This window comes from Cygnus atratus, chromosome 15, assembly GCF_013377495.2.
Source record: "Cygnus atratus isolate AKBS03 ecotype Queensland, Australia chromosome 15, CAtr_DNAZoo_HiC_assembly, whole genome shotgun sequence".
NCBI classification, from domain to species: domain Eukaryota; kingdom Metazoa; phylum Chordata; class Aves; order Anseriformes; family Anatidae; genus Cygnus; species Cygnus atratus.
Window position 1 is genome coordinate 5,316,645 of NC_066376.1, and position 19,608 is coordinate 5,336,252.

Consider the following 19,608-nt stretch of genomic DNA (forward strand, 5'->3'; position numbering starts at 1 on the left):
GATGTGTGTGGGTGAGCTAAGGGAAATGCTGCGCTTGGTCAGCCAGCAGCCCTCCGTTCCTGGGTGTGCTTTCTGGTTTGACAGATCAGTTTTGTCAAAGTGTAAAATACCCACTAAGCTGCCTTTTCATTTCGGAATGGGCAGTGATGAGAGAGTTGAAAAGAAGGAGCTGCCGTGTATGAAAACCAGGTGGCCTTGAGAACTCCTCTCCCAGCACATGCCCTCTGTTTTGTAGTAGTTTTCCTTTCCCAGTCCTTGGCTTGGGGAATACATTTGGGGGAATAATCAGAACAGAGGGTGGAAGCTACCCAGTTCTAGTCTCAATTCTAGGCACAAACCAGTTTCAAGACAGCTGGCTGTTTCCACTGAAATTATCCATTACAAAATAATTTATATCTCTCTGGTTAATTATCGCCACTATCCACAGCAAACACACAAAATGAATAGGAAATTTTCACTCTTGTTTTTGAATCGTATCTGCAGGCTGCGGAAAATGGCACAGATTACATGTTTGTCAGGTGACCCTCCCAAGCACGAGCTCTGAATAGATTTCAAATACTTGAAGAATCGATGTGGCTGGATGAGAAATGTCAGTGCCTCCTGCGTACTAGTTTGGGTTGAAACTTCATCGGAATTGTTCAGAAGTAAGGCAAGTCCCCAGCATGTCTGCCGTGCACAACACAAAAAAGAGTGGAAAAAGCCTACTTGAGATATATGACCTTTGCTTGAAGATCAGAATATAAACTAAGCCACTCAGCTGTTCTTTAGAAGCAGACTAAGCTTTAGATTAACAGAGTCACAGTTTATGCGGCCCAGAGGAGAGCAAACAGGAGGCTCAGAACCTCCCTTCACAAATAAATAAGGTGTTCCTAAAGGCGAGACATTTACAGCTATTACAATCTCATATTTATTTGTAGTCTGCTTTTCCTTTCACTTACACTTAGATCTACTGCTATGCTATTGTATGTAATCATTAGCTGTTTTACCTTATTTTGGGGAGGCATTGGGTTTTCAGATTGATTTCTAAAAACGCGGAGCTACCAGCAGAGCGTTGTAGTTGATCACACTCCAATATCTCAGAATCTTTTTGTTTAATCGATACAAGCTAAATCTAGTACAAAAATGCACTAATTTTGTCTAACAAAACTGTCAGGCCTGCAAGTTTGGCACTTGTAATCTTCTCAGAAATCCCGATTTTACCTGCTGAGGTCAGAGCTCTGCCGCACGCAGCTTCATTAACGTGCACCATGCAGGATTTCCGTGGGCCACTCGCTTAGGAAGACAGTGAGTATAACCACGATTAGTTGATGTCAAATTGATCGTGGTTTTCAGGATTCAGCGGGGAGTCTCACGAAGGCGAGTGAAGATTGTTCGGGCAGCTGTATGGATCAGTTTGTTTCTCTCTTTGGGGCTCCCTCCTGGCTTGAAAGAGTTGTCTTGGGATGTCAGTGAAACATATTTTTAATTAGCTTTATATAAAAAGATTTGATGCTATTCAACTTGATTGCTTACGATACTTTTGGAGTGGAATTAAAAAAGTGGAATAAATATTGGAAATATTTTCACAGTCAGCATTGTTGCTGTCCCTGCTGGTAGTTTTCACAGAGTGGACGCCTGAATTTCCAGCACTTTTCCTAAGGAGTAAAAAGTATTTTCAAAAAACAACAGAAAAACAGAACATGAGAGTGCCAGCCCAGGCTGTAAAAGCTGTAAAATAAATCTGTGTCCCATGTTTAAATAAATAAATGCTGGAGGCTTGGCTAAATTTTACTTCGTTTTTGGGCAAAACTAAGTAATTTCTCTTACGTGCCTAAGGTTAAAGCAGTAACACTTTGTTATGGCTTTGGAGTAAATAGGTTCTGATGGCTAAAGTAAGCAAGTAGTGCTTGTGTGTGCTGGGTTTAGAGAGGTGAGATGCTTAATAACCAAAGGAAAATTAGTTAAATTTTGAAGTGTACAAAATTTTCACAGAGTACTGGTATTTCACAAGATACTCTTTTCTTCCAGTCTGTCTAAAAGCTAGGTGTTTTATCATGCCTTCAGTCCCAGTTAAGTATACATGTCAGCTTCACTTGAATCCCACATGTCATGTGGCTAACCTGGGAAAGAATACATTTTTAGTTTCAGAAATGTTCATTTATTTCAGTTTAATACTTTAATTCAGCCTTAATAAAACACTGTGAGGAGCCAGCAGACAAAATCTCTTTGCTCAGCCTTTGTACTATTGATGATGGTGGCAGAAAGCAAAACACAAGTTTCTCATTTGATTTAATTATATCAACTGGTCCTGATAAGCTTGGCGAAATTCACTGTGCTGTGGTTAACAGTTACGATTTGAAAGTAGAGTGCAACATAAGTGTTGGATTGTACCTGATTCTCTTTAATTTCAGTGCAATTAATTTTATCCTATATACAGCACCACAGATGGATGAAATGAACTATGAACTATTTCACAAATCCAGTTAAGAAAACTGAACTTCTGAAACTGCTGTTTTATTCTGTAAACACTACTAGTGTCATATGAACATTAAATTTGTATTTTTTGTCCAAAAGGATCATTTAATAACATACAATCAATAGAAACACTTCTGTACCTTTTATAAAATGAAGAAAAATGTTTGTTTCATTAGACTTTAATTGATAGAAAATATTGGAACACCAAGATCCTGAAAACTGAGAGTATGAACAGACTTGGAATTAGTAATTATAGTGGTCTAGATTTAGAGAAAAATATCAGAAAAACACTGATAAAATCAAGTAGGTTAGGCTTTGAAGTGAGCGTAATGTAGTAAAAATACTTCTGTATGAAGTTTAACAGGTAATTAATTACAAGCTTATGGATTTTTAAATCATTCTCAGGTTGTTAAATGTTATCAGTAACTAATAGTTGGAGTTGTGAAATCAATAATCTCTAAATGGATTCATGAATTCAATTGAAATTGATTGGCTTTGTTTGATTGAAGTGATTCCAGATAGTTTTCAATTTATGATGTTCTTTTTCTCTCTACGAGGTCTTTCCAAAAATTAATAGGATAGAGTAATTCCCCTTGTCTTGATATGATCACTCCTAAAAATGAGATCTGGGCGCATACATGTAAGAAGTGTTTGAACAACCAGTGTCTGAGGTCATGAGTCCCGAGTTTTACAGACTGGCCCCTCTTCCCTCTCTTTGTTGTCTTTCCAAAGATTCAGATTTTCAGAAGATTCTCCTGATCTGTGTTCACACAGTCATTTTCTCCCATAGGAGTGCCAAAGCTCAGAGACCAGAGTGCTTGAAGCAACTGAATGAAGACGATGATTTACCACAAGAAACATGCTCTGGGATATGAGTTACTTTAATTAAAACCGTCAGGCACAAGTTAGAAGTCTCAAAGTACATCCCATGCAAATAGCATAGCAGTTTCTTAGCACTTTTTAACGTTGAGTTTGATGTGTGTTACAGATGAGCACGTCTGTTTTGCAGTAGTTATATACCTGCCACATAAATTTGTATTTTTATATTTTCAGATTGCTGTACAGATGTTAGGGAGCCTGCTTATGCACAGGAGTCAGATTGCCATATGTAGCATTCTGTGCATAAAAGCAATGATTGGAGGCTAAACACTGTTAAATTGACCATTAAAAACAAGTGATTGTACAGTAACTTTGAAAGTGGCAGTCTCTCTCATGCATTGCAAGAATGAACAGGTTTCTCTGAGACCTCTGATGATTATATGCATAGGAGAAGCCCCACCAGAGGTATCAGTATCTTAAAATAAAAAATCCTGTTGCCTGCTAATTTCACAACACCATGTATGATAAAACAGTACAGCTATTCTTTTTTAATGAGCATCGATAAATAGTTCATCCATGTTTGTGTGTATTTCAGTGTAGGAATTTTCGGAGTCTTCCCTAGCAGTGAGATGCCAAGCTCTCATTTGAGAGTTTCCACTCGGCATCCCGCTGTTAGCTGTGGCTCCTTGTCGTGCCTCCAGCTCCACTGGAGAGTAAAGTATCGCTCCCCATCTCATCTCCTGCTGCTAATTTTTCTCAAGGCATGTTGCCTGATACCCAGCCTTAGGAATAATGAGAGACGTGATTCATATTAATAAGTTAACTAGACTGTATAGGGCTTGACTTCTTCTGTCTGCCTCAGTGAGTTTGATGTGCACTTTCCTTCCAGAGAAAAAAGGAGAAGTAAATTCTGCACAGAATTGCCTTGGGCTTCTCTTTATAAAACGTATGCTTCTGCTTAAGTGGGCTGATGGTAGGTTGGAAGCGGAAGCATTTCATTGCTGCTGATGGCAAAGTGATACTTCATAGTTCGCTGGAGATTCCCGAACTCCGCGAGTCCTCTGCTTCTAGGAGTCAGCATGGTTTGCTAGATGAGCATCAAGAGTAAGAAAAAAAAAATTGTCGTTATTAGCACACAGGGAAAGCACACTTGTATGTCGCCAGTGTATTCCCAGGCCCGTTAGTGTCCTACATATTCTCTTTGTTCCTTTCCTGTCTTAAAACTCTTAGGTTATCCTCTGTTGCCACAAAATCTTTCAATTGCCTTTCTTTGGACATCTGGTGATTTTAATTGTATGGTGGACCTCAGACAAGAATATTCTGCCCAGTTACATTTCTGGCTACTAGTGTGGCGGAAAGTATTATTAGCAGCTATTGTTGCATTTTCAAACTGCCATTCATCGAAGACTGTTAATGAGCTATGTAGTGATTAATTTCTTTCTCAGCAGCTTCAGCAGAGATTGATGTGAGCAAAGTCACAAAAACCAGCTAGATGTCCCAAAATAGGAGTCCTGGTATCTTGCTGTGTCCCGCTGGCAGCGGGCCTGCCTGGCTGTTGTGTTTTAGTCTTGCCTGGGGGTGTGATTTAGGTAGAAGTTAGTGGCTGTACTTAATTTTAATTGTGCCTGCCCTGCTTGTGGTGGATTGGGAGCATTTCGTTGCTGCTGGTGGCGAAGTGATGCTTCACTGGGGACTCCTGAACTCCGTGAGGCTTCTTGAGGTGATGGTTGTGTCTGTCCTGTGCATAGATAAGGTCACGGTTTATGGCGGTAACATAGCTGGTCTTTTCCCTCTTGATTTAGGTCACCAGCTCCCAGGTTCTCCTCCAGCTTTGTGACTGATGGAACATGGTGTTTTTCTCGCTGCTGGTGAGAAAGGGGTGTTTGCATAGGAGATTTGCTCAGTACCTTGCTGTGCTGTGTAAGCAAAGAATCCTTCTATCAATTCATACAAGAACTAACCCTGCCTTTTTAAAGGTCACTTCTGTCTCAGTCAGCTTTTAAAGTTCAAGAGGAAATAAACTGCTTAGAGTTGGCATTTTTCAAGTCAAGTGTCAACTTTCCAAGCCCCCAGGCCAGGGAATGTGGAGGAAGGAGAGATTAATAAGTGAGCTGCTTGCTTGTTACAGTGATTGTGTAGAAACATTCCTTTTTTCTTTCTTCTTTATGAGGCTTTGGAATGAAATGGAACTTTGTTGAAATATCTCACTTTCTCCTTTTCACTTTGCAATGCAGAAGTATCCAAAGCTCTTTAGAAGTGCTTCTTTTCTTTTTAGTCCACTGACAGCAAGCAGAGAGTTTGTCAGCTCCGGTGAAGTAGGACACAAGGAACATTTTATGACAATGCCAATACCTCCAAGCTCTTTTAACCACAGAATCTTATTATCCACTGAGAATAAAATGCACTTTTGGAAAGTAGCTGAAGGGTGAAGTCTCCAAGCAGGTGCTTGCCCTTAACTGCATTGACGCCTTTTCCCATGCAGGAGATGGTAGATCGATAAGGAAATAAACAGGAAGAATAGGCTATATTAATCAGGTACGATGGAGGCAGCAGGGGAGATGATAATGGAAGACAGTTGGCACCCGAAGGGCATGCTGAGCATAGACAAGCTATTGGCTGCCAAAGTGCCTGTATTGAATGTGGGAGGCGCAGGCTGCGGCGGTAGCAGCACTGCTAATTGCGATGGTGGGTAGCTCCAGAGAGAGCGAGCTGTGCTTCCTGCTCGCCGTGTAGTGCTGAGTTCTGCTTGTGGCAGCTTCATCCTTGTGGATCGGTTTTACTGGGCTGTATGTGGGCACGTTGCAGGTTTTCTGGCTTCTGCGTTCATGCCCAGTCCGTGATGTGGATGAGCCTAAAAACGCCACCTTTCCTTCAAAATGGTGTTTGCGAAAATACACGCAGCAGCAACATTATCTGTTTTTGCTTTGCTTTCAAACAAACAAACAAACCAAAAAACTAGAAAAATAATAACAAAAAACACAGTAAATACTATTTTTTAAAGTGATAGATAAATCAGCCTTCCCAAGTATCTCTTTAAGGACATATAACTGAAAAATAACCTTCTTGTTCTGGTTGGTGCAGTTACGAATTAGTGTAGGAATGCTCTGCCTGCCCATCATATTGTGAAAAATGGTGGTGATGGTGTATGAAGGGCTGCATTTCCAAATAGCTTTAAAAAAAAAAAATGAATAATTTTCTGTTCTTCTCTACATGCAGGTGGCCACTTGATGCAAAATCCCATATGGTGTTATTTTTTATTCTCTTTGGGTTTTTATGTGGTTTATGTTTGGTTTCTCTAGCTATGTTTTTTTTTTAAAAGAAGAGCTCTTGGAAAAATTTGGATCTTTGAAACTTTTCCTTGGTGGTCCTGCTTGCTGTTGTCCCCTGAGATCTCGGGAAGGGAGTGTTGTGTGTCCGTTAGCCTGAGAGAGTAACATCGTGGCCGAGTTGGAGCTGGTGGCTGTGTCCTGCAGTGGCCTTTGGCCTGCAGCGTGGCACGAAGGGAGTAAAGCAGTTCTCTACAGATTGCCCTGTCATTTCCAATGGCTGAGAAAGCCCGAACGCAAATATGATAGACAGATACAGCCTTAATTCCTTGGTACGAGGAGCTTTTTGGCAATTCTTGAATACTCTTTTCAATGGGAAGCTTGTGGCAGCGCACACTGATCAGGCAGACTGCTTGCTGCCATAGCCAAGAGCTGGCAAACTGCATCTGTGAGAAAAGATTTTTTTTTTCTTCAGCTACTAATTTATAGTTTGGAAATTGAATATGACTCATATATGAAAGAGATGAGATGACTGCATAGTCACCCAGGAAAATTCAATAAAAAACGTGTACCAGAGTAAAATTTAAGCTAGATGAGATGTGCTGGTGTGCATTCAAAGTAAACAAACCCTCCCCCTACCTCTCTTCCCCAAATTTGCAATTAGAACAAAGATCCGCCTGAACCCGTGCCAAAAGCTTTGAGAAAGTCAAATAAAAGAGCAAATGGAGAGTGATACTTCTCACATTTTTCCACAGTTTGAAGTCTAAGGATTTCTTGAGCCAAAGGTGATACCTTTTAGTAGCTAATAGCCCATGATGAATTTGCCTCCGTTAATTTGTTTAGCTCTTCTATTGAAAGAGGCAGCGAACAATAGCTCCTCATTCACCTCCTGCCACTCATGATTTTGCAGACTCATGATTGTTTTCATTCTTCTCAGACAGCTGTAGCGGAATATAGTGCAGCTAAATATCTGATTTTCTGCATCAAATCAGTTTTTCCTAGTTGTGGAGCACCGGACAGATACCGTCTGACAGTGGTGTGAGGGCTTGGGCAGTGTTTATCAGGGCTGGTCTTCACTGCTCCCCAGGAAGTGGAGAGGGCAGAAGGGATGTCCGTGGGGTGAAGTGAGTTTTACAAGGCAGGAAGGGGAACAAGAATGGTGGCAGTGTTAGAAACCTGTGCCCCATTTATTGTGGGCTGGGAACCTGGGGAGCAAGCAGAGCAGAATCACCCCTGGTGTGCCTGGAGGTTCTGGCAGATGTCACCCCCCATGGGAATGGCACAGCACTTGGCATCGCTCTGCATTATAGCAGCTAACAGTCGAAAACAGCAGCAGTATCCCACTAGGTTGGTCTTTAAATGTGTGATAATTTTGCTTTCCCGTGAAGGTGGGACAAAGGCTGTGCTTCTTCCACATCCCAGGAGAGAGAGAAATGAGTGCTGAGTCAACCACAGTGCCCCCAAAAGTCTCATGGCGCAGGAAACTGAGGCAGCTTAGCACCCGGCCTGTGCTCATGCAAGGCAAATTATTGGCTGCTGTGTGATTTCAGTGGTGGTGTTTGGCTTGGAAAGGGAGAGGTGAGGTCTGTGGCCTTCAAGGTACACGGACCAAGTGCTCCGGATGCGGATGCCATGGTGTGAGCTGTTACAAACCCTGCTGATACACAAGGGCCGCTTCTGTGTTTTAATGCAGCGTAAGGCTGCTGGGTTAAATGCACCGTTGAGTACTTCGTACCCATGCTCAGATGTGTTCATCACAGCACTCAGAAGGTGAGTTATGGTGCTGCACTGGTGAGGGCAGAAACTTTACATGCTGTACCTGCTGAGTCCACACTGGACTACCTTCTCTTCCCTATAATGGCTTCAAACCCAAAATATTGAACCTTTTATGCTCATCTAATGATTTTGCAACATGAACTTCTGCATAAAGACTATCTACTTGTCCACCTGACTGGTTTCTGTATGAAGTATTCATTGCAAAGAGATTGCGTAGCATGTAGCATTGTTTTATTAAACATTTAAACATATTGATGCAGGAGAATTGATGTAACAGAGCTCTAAATTTAGTTGTTCTGACAGTTCTTCTTTCCACAGTGACAGCTTTATTCCTGTTTAAAGGTGCGTTGAGCTAATTTGGGGGAAGGAAATTAGAGGGAAGTAGGTCTCTGTGCCCTGCAGATCGGTTGTAACAGTGTCAGCAGTCTAGTGGAAGATTCAAATAGTGCTCTGCATTTCTGGGTGGTAATAGGGCAAACAAACACCCAAAGAATGTTTTAGGAATAAGGCTAGCAGAACTTGATGACTAAATGGGAAATGGCTGCCTGGAAGGCAACAGCAGGGTTGCAAGGTGAAGCTCTCGGAGGGTAGGAGGTGTCAGGATTAGTTGCCTGGCACATCCTAGTCTAGCTTCCTGTGAATGTGCCGTGCAGGATTCCTGTTGCACTTGGCAGGGATGATGGATTATGTTGACTTAATGAGCAAATATTTGTGAATTTCTACAGAAAAAAAATACTATTTTTTTTAGTTATTTCTTATGTTAGCTCTGCTATAGCAGATGCAAACCAAGGAGGAACTGTAGGCTTATTCTGCGGATGCCATTCTGAAATATTTAGAAATTGTCCTTTAAAACACTTAGCATTACCCAAGACTTCATGTTATGAGTAGCTGCTCTTGATTTCAGCAGTGTTGTCAGTGCCCAGCACTCGAGCTCAGCGTTAGGAGTGACCCAATGACTAAGCCAAGGACCACCTTTGAAAAGCTCCCAGTATCAGCCAGGAGCTCTGGCATAGGCGAAGACTGGAACCATTTTTTTTGGGGAGACTTTTCTGATGCCTTAATGTGAGACCATCCTCTTTAAGCAATTTCTGTGCTTCGTTAATCTTCCAAATTCTGCAGGAAATGAGGCAGAGATCCTGCTGAAAACAGGCACCGTTAGCAGAGGATCCTGGTTTGTTTTGAGAGCCTGGTAGAGAAGATCACACATCACCACATCACGTTTCTGCCCAAGGACAGGGTGGCGCTTGGAAGAGTCATGACTACAGGTCAGGTTATTTGGTCATGGAGTTTCTAAGACCTTTGCAGGCTCAGTATGCTCCCAATACACTTTTTATATTTGATAATTAGCAGGTCTTTTTACAGAGCTATGCTTAATGTAGCTTGTATCATGCTAGACTGCTTTGATGTAAGTTGAGTCAAAGCAGGTGGGAGGCAGAAAAGAGATGAAGTTAAATTGGTGCGGGCGAGAAGGAAAGGCCAAGAACAGCGGTCTGTCGGAGCAGTCGTTGCAGATAGCTAAGTGGTTTGTCAGCCCTTCCTTTCCTTTTATCTGCCCTGATGTCCCGTGGGTAAGTGCTGGGAGTAATACTTAATTCTTTGGATTTATTTGTTGTCAACAAGTATCTGTTATGAATTCCCTCGTGAGTCCCCATGAAAACCTGACAGGTTTTGATCACGTAGCACGGACAGGTTGTCACTGACACAAGTTTGCTGCTGAAATGCTGAGCTGTAGCTTTGGATTTTTTGGAGACATATGGTGGAGGTCCACCACTGAATTACTCTGCGAGAAATATTTTAGACAATTTTGCTTCCGTAAATTTATTCAGGTATTTAAAATTCATGTATATGGAAAAAAGTGTGTCCGAACAGTAATATACTATGCTCATTTCACTGTGGAGTACGGTAATGCACATTGGAAATGAGGTCTCATTGGGAAAGGTCATTTGAAACAGATCTGTAGAACCTTCACGAAGCTGTAAATGAGTCACGAGTCTGCGAGGTCTCACTTGTTATGTTGCAATGGAGAGTTTAATGTTTAGTTTTTCTCATCTAAGCGCTTTGATCTTCTTTTATTTTATTAAGATAAGCTATTATCTAACTGTCAAGAGCCTAGAATTTCAGCATATTTGTTTGCTGACAAGTTGGTTCAGCACAACTGTTCTCCTACTCACTTCATTCCCTACTTCAAGCAAATTTTCCTTTTTTCACTCCTCGTTATTAATCCTTTTCCTTTATCCTTTACAGCTCCTCAGCTCTCATGCTGCCTATTCCCAGATGACTTTTCCGCTCTCATGATAAGTGTTGGTTTGAATGTGTAGCAGAAATCTGAAATATTCTTAGTTACTCTTGGTGTTTATGCCACCAGTTGTCTGTGCTGTGTTGCTGTGCTTCGCACCAGAGCTGTAGGGTCGGGCCTGTGACTTGACAGCTTGCTGGGAGGGAGAATGCTTACCAAATTTAGAGCTCTTAGAGGAGAATTTTTACAATGCACATAATACTGAATTGGATTGAGAAGATAACTATGCCATGCATTCGTCTCACTTTTGACAGTGCAACAAATTGAAATCCTTCAGACAGTTACATCTGGGGGTGAGCAGGGTTGGTGGGGAAGCACAGATACAGATCTGTATAGTGAGGGAGAAGCAGAAAAAGACTAGTACAAAAAAGAAGTTTTGACTTTTTTCATCATATTTAGGCACGGATACGAGTTCCTCCAGCCCACAAGTGTGTGATTATGGATCGGTAACTGATGGGGCCAACTGCATTATTCATTATGGTTCAGATTGAAATGAAATCATGGAGGGCAATTTTCTATCTCACACTTCAAGGTCAGATGAGAGTATTTATTATTCCCTCTCTGTTTATCTGTGGATGCAAATTGAATTTGGTGATTCAAATTGATGAAATGTTAGAAATATAAAACTCATCAGAGCTGACACGGAGAGAAATTACTGGGTAGAGCTGGCCAGTGACTTCACCATCTCATGTACAGGCCTCTCCTTTGATTAGTAATTATTTCAATCTTTGGGTTTTCTCATTCCCAGTTTTGTTTCAGTTGTTGTGATTTTTGTTTTCAAAGAAAAAAGTGTAATAACACTTTGAAGCATTTAGAATTTGAATTAGATGATGTAAATAAAGCCAGCTGCAGAGAGGATGCTTGGATCCTGGCTGGAGAAAAGGTTTTCTTTCAAAATTCTTCCTCGGTATTTTTGTTTGTCAGGAGAGGGAGGAAAAACAAACAGTTCCCTTTCTCCAGTATTTTGCTCCTTTTCATTCCTACTGCTTCAGCGAGTGCACTGGATGCTCACAGCTGGCGTGGGGCCTGACAGGAAGGGATTGGGCATTGCCATCCTTGGGTGCTGAAGCTCCGTGTGTTTCCCTGTTGGCGGGTGGCCCACGAGCTGACCTTCATCACCACTCAGAGCTGTCACAACAGCAAAAAGTCAAACCTGCAAAGGGACCAAATGAGCACGGCTGTCCTATTGAAATAATTGGAACGGAGCTATTCTGTTCACCATTCACTAGAACACACTTTAAACAATTTAATGAACATCTTTGCTCAGTTTGATGTATCAGTCTGTTGTCATAAGGCATTGTCATCACGTTTCCAGCTCTCTGCAGTGTTGAATAGTGGAATTAGTGGAAATAGAATAATCCCCACCTTACAAGTCCAACTTATTCTTATCTCAGAGTGGGAGTGGAAAATCCTTATCAGTTAATGCCCTTTAAAAACAGGCAGTCCTCTGTAATTGCCAAATGCCACATGCAAACTTATGGTGCAGAGACGGATGATGCATGTTGGGCAGGCTGTCTGCTGTGCTAATAATTGTACAGGACTGTTGTTTTTAACTCCTGCTTTTTTAATTTCTTCCACTTCGTTAAGGATGCTTAGTATGTGCTTCTCTACCGAGCACTGCAAATAAAAGAGTAAGTTGGGGTCAGGATGCAAATGTTTCCAATTTGTTGTTGATTTGGAACAAGAGCAATGAGGATTTAGACATAGCAGAAGCCCTTAATAGGTTTGTGTACATAAGCTGCTACAGATCACTTGTGTATTCAACTCTGTTTGATTTTTGCTGCAGCCACTTTTACAGAAGATGGCAATGTTATCAAGTTACGAAGCATATGACAAGCAGCGTGGCTTCAGTGGTTTTAAAATATCAGTAAAAGTTTTATTCACCAAATAAATGTCTTTAACAGAAGCATTGGTGTTATGGTAACTCCAGGTGTAGAGGCTTAGAAGAAGGACTCTTATGCCTGTAGTTATCTCACTCTTGAAAGATTTTGTTTTCTAGATCTCAGTGATGTATGTATTTGACAAACTATTCATTTTTCAAATTAAAATCAAAACAAGCCAGAGAAGTCTCTTATTTATTGTTAAATTAAGACATTGCTTTCGTTCTCATCTAGCTGGTGGATGTAGAAAGCATGTTTATTAACGTGACAGTAAATCTCCCGCTGCGTGCTTGATTACATACCTGCTAAGCTAGAGCCACCCTGGCCTCTGCGCTTTGGCGATGTTCCTGTGGTTGGCTCCATTGGGCTGTTGCAGTCAGCAAAGCTGGCCCCACGCTGAGAGCAAGGAGAGGGTGCCTGATGTGAATTTCTTTCAGTAAATCCTACCTCCTGTCACTCAATTAGTGCCCCTGGATCACTGCCGGGACATAAAATTTGTCTTATTTCTGTTCTCTAACTGTTCACTTTGAAGGAACTGAATTTTGGTGCCTGATATTTATACCCCTGCTTAGGGAGTAAACTTAAATATTGTCTCAATGGCAAAACATTGTGTACCAATGAAGCTCCAAACATCTGTCTGCTTCTTACCCGTTTCATCTGTCCTTATTATAAATTCAGTATGATTCAGGACTTCCTTGTATGTAGAGCAGCATCATGATATATAGACCATTTATTTTTGATTGATTTATGGAAGCCTGATGAGGGTGAGATGTATAAAGGTCTTGGAGAAAGCACGAAGTCCAAGAGAAAGTTTGCAAATGTTAGCTGAAGACTTGGGAAAAATAGATGTCAAAAACAAAGCTGTTTTTTTCTACTGACTTTTCTATGGACTCTGTTTCATGTAATATTTTCTGTAACAGTATTTCATATGGCTCTAAATAAGACACAGTTAAAGCTTTGAATGAAATGTAGTTCATGTGTTAACTTCCCCTAAAGGTGTTAATATTTTGTATCATTGCTCCTTCTGAACGTGGTAACCCCCTAGCAGCTAACAGAAAGACCAGCCGGCCTGGTTCCCACTCGTGCACATCGCAGCAGTAGCGCAGGGCGAGCAGGGGATGGATCCAGCTGCTTCAGTGTGCTCTGTTCAGCACGTGCATGAGAAAGAAAGCACAGTAAGATGCCAAAAAATCTTATTTTAACAAAAGTTAAAACCTTTGACTTTTAAGCTGAAATACTTGTACCACTAAAACCATCTCTTCTTACTGTTTTTTCTTGTTTACCTGCCTTAAATTTGTTGGTTGGCAACTCTGTTTGGCAGCAGTGCTCTGAGAGCTGTCCCTGTCTTTTCAGCAATGTTTTACAATGGGTTAATTTTTTCCTTTTAATGTAAGATGAAAAAATGTTTACTTTGCCGAACCCCAAATTTCTATTCTTTGTGTATTTATGCCTTCATGTTGGTTTTTAAAACATGGAGAGGAGAACTAAAAAGGAAAACAAGATTTAAATTCAGCGTCTCTAAGTTTCCAGTGCGGTGTATGTCCCTATGCGTACTGTCTGTCGATGCATCGCGAAGGATGCAAGTTGTCAGGGCTCAGGAATGGGTGCAGTTTTCTTCCTCCAAATGTCTTCTACAAAACAATTTCCCTTGCTCCTTTTTGCCTCATTAGCTTGTGCACTAACCTTTTTATTTTGGACTGTGTTATGAAGATGTTGATAGTTGCAGTACGCTTCTTTTTGCTGTTATAGATGTGCAATAGCACTGTCACTGCTTTCCCTCTGTGCTTCCTCAATGTTCTTCCCATCCGTGCTCTCTGTTTTTCAGCGTGTTCCCTTTGATGCGATTCTCGTTTCTGACAGTTGTCCCTGCTGTGTGCAAATGTCTCATCTTTTCCTGAGCTGCAACATGACCCAGAGTGTGGTGCTCCTCTAATTGTCTCTGTGCCGCTATGGACTTCTGGTTTTCCTCCCAGGTTGACGTACAGACGGCTTCTGGTGTTCTGTTTGCTTTTCCTGCTACTTTTTGGGTATCTGTGGGGTGGTAAGTTGGTTACTGAAAGAGCAGAACAATTAAATAACGTTCCTTGGATCACAGAGGAGGAGCTGTGAGCTGCTCTTGTAATTTTTCTCAAAGCAAATTACTAAAATGTATCTTACAGCTTCAGCGTTTGCTGTCTGCTGTCATTGTTCTCCATCTTTCAAAGAACATTCTGGAAAATGAAGTTTTATCATTAAGATTACATTAAAGTAGATTACAGAAGAGAAGAGCAAAATATGAAGAGTCTCAAGAGCTCAGAACAGAAAGATGTTGGCATCTTATTCACTAGGATGTGGAACAAGGAGCATTAATAGGCTGATAAAGAGAAATGACTTTTTAAGGCTTAAAAGGTTTACTTTGAACTTGCAAAAATGCCAGTTCTCCAAGCTTACGTTGAATGGAGAACTTTGGGCTTATTTTATTTTTTTAAATGTTTGGTTTGAGCGAGCGTTTACTTTTGATAAGCCATAGATGTCATCAGTGTGGAAGATGAACGCCCATTTCTAACCTGAATGGTATTTGTTGCTGGGTTCCTACTTTCAAGTCCTGTTTTTTGTCACTACGGAATATAACTTTCTTTTTGTTTTCTTTTTCTTTTTTTTCTTTTCTTCCTTTTCTTTCATTTCTTCCTTTCTTTTATTTTTTTATTCTCTATTTTTTAATAGAGGTGGTTTATGTTGTATTTGGTGCAGTTTTCGCTGGAAGAATTATCAGTCTGTCCTAAGAGAGGAAGAAAGGATCTCAATAATTTGCTTTGGCATGGCGTGGAGAGTTGTAAGGAAGTTGAATTTCACACTTCTTATATCAAGGAAACCTTTGGTAACAGAGTCAGTTCAGAGAGTTTAAGTATTGTCACTCCTTTCGTAGACATCTCTGGCATTTAAATTTTATCTGCATTAACATCATGTTTGAGCTGAGGCTGAAATACAGAAGATGGTTTTTTTCCATGTGCTGTGCAATGGCTGAGGAAATTACCCGTTTGTCTCCCTTTGCTTAGCTTTTCTTGTGTATTAAAACAATCATCTTCCAAGCTAGTTCGAGAAGAACGTGACTGAACGCGTGTGCTATCTGTAAGATGTGAATTTCAAATATTATTCATTATTTCGAGAAGGAAACCTAATATATATCTCACTTTTTCTGAATGTCAACGCAGTCATAATCCATCAGTTCACTCAGCATTTATAGAAATAGGTCACAATATTGGGAGATTAGGGAAAAAGGTTTCTCTATTGTCCTATCAAAATGCTTTGCAATAATCAAATGTGAGATTCTATCTGTTCTGTAATATTTAATCTTATGTTTGCATTTTATCTTCTGTTTTGACTAAGCAGGACTGTTTCTTTGACAGAATGAATAATATTTGCAGTGTGGTTTCTGTGGCTTGATTCAATTTGTTACAACAGTTGTTGGGGTTTTGTGCTTATATTTACCCTATGCATAAAAAAAAACCAACTTGCTGAATAAGCTCTAATGGGTCTTAAGGCAGTGGTTGGAGTTACCCGCTCCCACCCAGCCTTTCTGCCCCATGTCAGACACCGACCTGTTGCAAACTCAGCAGGTTGGCCCATGTGCTTGGGCTGATCCAGTCTAAATTCTGGCTTAGAACCAGATCCCAAGGAAAGGGGGTGAGTGTTTTAAGCTTAGGATTTGGGGAGGCACAGTGTGATGAATCTTCCCGTTACATCTTCACGTGTCACCCAGGTTGTGTCTGCTTGCTGGAACTTAGGGTCAGCCTGAATTGCCCCTGAAGCATTGTTTAAGGTGTAGGATGCTGTTCTGTACTTGGCTTCTAGGAAACTTTTTAATATAGATTAATTTTGTATATGTCAAGAATTGATTATTTTAGCATGTGGAACTTTTGCATTGTTGAATAAGAAGAGGTTGGGTCTTGCTATTGAGTATCCACAAGAATGAACTTGAGATGTTTGCTGAGGCTGTGATGGATGAGGGAGCACCCAGTGCACGGCTGCTTCGTGTTCCGTCTCCAGAGATAATGTTCTTGGGCACAGGTTCCCTTCTGAACTGATCAATTACACCAGAACCAAGGAAGTAATGGTACCCAGGTAATTAAATTATCTATTTTCAAATGCAGATTTAGTCTTGTTGAACTTTCCCACCAGAATACAACAAGGAAGAGTCAATTTCACAGTCCCTGATTGTTAAATTGGTCTCTGAATGTTTCCAAATTGAACTGGAGCTTTAAACAGTTTTCTCATTCACCTTGTGTTTTAAAATGCGTGTTTGTCTTCAAGGAGAAGGATGCTGAGGCTGGGGAATAGCTGCTTGGGGATTCTGGAGAATTCCTCCATAAATTTCTCAAGTACAACTTGGTGACCTGGCAGTGCAGGATGTACTTTAAATTAAGATAAGAGAGTCTTTTAAAGCAGCTGTCCCTTTCAGATTTATCTAAGCAGTACCTTAAAATGATGGGGAACCAAGCTCTTCTGGCTCAATTGAGAGTCATGTCCACATTGCAAGCTATGTGCTAACTGCCCGGCCTTGGAAAACGTTTCTCTTCCAATATAGGTTGCTGGCAAGAGCAATGTGCAGGTGGTGGCTATAATTACTAGCTGAATATTATCTTTCTGTCAAAACAGATCACATTAAACCTCAGTTTTACTTCTACTTTGTTTGGAGAGGAAAAAAAAAAGTAAAAGATGCAGTGGAAACCAAGCTCTTACGTTGTTTGTTGAAAATGAGCCATCTTTTCAAAGGCAAACTGATTGATTTTGAAATAGATATGCAATTATTTAAATGCCTAGTATATGTGAGATTCCAGTAATTTTTTGTGCTGAACAAGAAGGCTGACACGGGAATGGGGGTTCTTTCATAGCTTTTTCTGAGAAAAGCTGATGAGACTGCAGCTCCTCAAGATTCCAGCGGTGCAGCTGTACAATGCAGTGGCAGCAGCCCCAGTGGCCTGGTGTTGTGGTCATGCTTCTCCTCTCGGGTTTTTCTGATCAATTTGACTAAGAGGCGGTGGTCAAGTTTTCACAGGTCTGTGTTGTCTTTCGTAGTGCCCGAACATTGGAGAAGGCCCGGCAGCAGCTACAGGAAGAAATACTGCAGATTCAGAGCCAGCTCTTGGAAGAGAAGAAGAAGCGCGAGCAGCACGAAGCGCTGGTCAGACGGCTGCAGAAACGTGTATTGCTGCTCACCAAGGTGAGGGTCTGGAAAATGTCTAGAAAAGTACATGTCCTTATTTCTTTCCGGTGAGGGTCTAGATAATGTCCGAAAAAGCATGTGCCCTTATCTCTTTCCTCCAGGTGCAGCCCTTGCTGTTTCTTCTTTGTACCCCTCAGTAACTTGTACTGCAAAGTTGCTCTGGGGTCTTTGCATAGCTGATGCTGTGAAAGAGATGCGACACTTGTCTTCTGGACTGCAATGGAATTAAATTACTAGTACATTGTAGGGCCTTGCCAGTGTGCCCCTCTGTCAGGGCTCCTGCTGCATTGGCAATACATGGCTTAGCCTCGTGCCTGACACTTGTGCGAGAGCAGAGAATTGAATCATGTTGTCGCTGGAGTGTTTTGAGCCACTGAGGGGAATTTATAATGGCTTTTGCTGCCTCACCTCCTTTCCTAAAGAGAACGAAACGACTGCACCTTGTCAACTGTTCCTGTGGAAAAACAATTTACAGAGACTAAGAGAATCTCCTTCCTCTTATGCTGAAAGTCTGTTCAAATATAATGGTAGGCACTAGACCAGTAAATTGAAAATACATTTTAAGATCCTTTCTATAGGATATTTCAGAGAAGTCTGTATTATCCTATATCAGGTATGCTTCCATGATGGAAATTCTATACAATAATTTTGAAGTCTGTAGAGCATTGAAAAATGTTATATTAAATTTTGAGGGAGCTCTTTCCCCAAAGGGAATAATAATTCTCTCCAGTCGGTGTGATATGTTTTTCACTTTCCAAAAATATTCCTTACAAAACTTCACTCATCTTAAGCAATCTTCCTGATATCATGAAACTGCTCACGTTAAGTATGCTTATGTGTGTGCATAAGGTCAGAATCGAGCAGTTAGGGTGAGAGAGAGGAAGCCAGGCATGTCACTGTGTATGGGGAGGAAAGATACTAGTACAGGAGTATCTGAGCAAGAGAGAAGGGACCTCTTATATTGCTAGTGCTTTAGGCTTTAATTTTCAGTGCCAACTAAAGCATTTTGATCAGTTTTAATTGGTCTACACCCAGTTCTGTGTAATTCTGTGTCAGTTTTGGGCCAAGGAGGCTGTGATTTATGGTAAGCAGGGCTTCTTGGAGCATGAAGCCACCATTTTACAAGAGGATATTTTTTCAGACCTTCCAACTGCAGAATTTGATGCCATGGATAGTTATGCAAGTGAGAAGGGAAAAATGACAGCAGTTCTTTCTCCTTTGCACTAAGGGAAGCTCTGCAATTTGGGTGGATGGACCAAACCCTCTCCATAGAAAATAAAAAGACGTTTCATCTCCTCAGCAGCAGCCAGCCCTCCATGTTCTAGTCTGATAATGTCATGGCTGGATATGACACAGGTGAATGCTGAAGCTGATAAAAGCTTTCCTTTACAACCTCCTCAGCTGTCTAGCATTGCACTGGGCTGCGCAGCTTGAAGGGAATTTCTCAGGTGGCTTCTAAAATATTCCCTTTAACTTATTTTGAGTCCTCAGCAGAAACATGCTTTGTTGTAGAACACAAAATATCGTTACATTTCTTTAAATACTGGCCAAAAAGACAACAGTACTTTGTCATATGAGGGAGGACTCTAATTTATAAGGAAAGACAAAGCCCTTGATTTGTTTGCTGTCCTTGTCACCTTCCCCGTGAAGAGGAATAGAGGAAAAGTTGGAAGTGTCCTTCATCAGACCATGGCAAATAAACTTGTGTTTTGACAGTGGAAGTTTTCAGTGTGCGGAATGATTCCTCAACTGACCTGTTTTAAAGGAATAAAAGCTTTGCTGTTGTCTGAAAATTTATATTCCATCCAGGGAATGCTGGAGGTCCTTTGTGAAGAAGTACATGCATTATGGTACTTGGGCAATCTCCTCTTGGCACTGCGTCTCCCACTAGTTGCGTTCTCATACAAAATCAGA

General features: G+C 41.1%; 1 protein-coding gene across 1 annotated transcript in view; it reads left to right on the forward strand.

Annotated features, from left to right (window-relative positions):
* MAD1L1 (mitotic arrest deficient 1 like 1) overlaps positions 1–19,608 on the forward strand; it is a 355,426-nt gene that overhangs the window by 86,017 nt on the left and 249,801 nt on the right. The window contains exon 11 of the mRNA XM_035549239.2: positions 17,547–17,691. Within this exon, the coding sequence (XP_035405132.1) occupies positions 17,547–17,691 (145 nt within the window). The remainder of the gene's footprint in view (positions 1–17,546; positions 17,692–19,608) is intronic.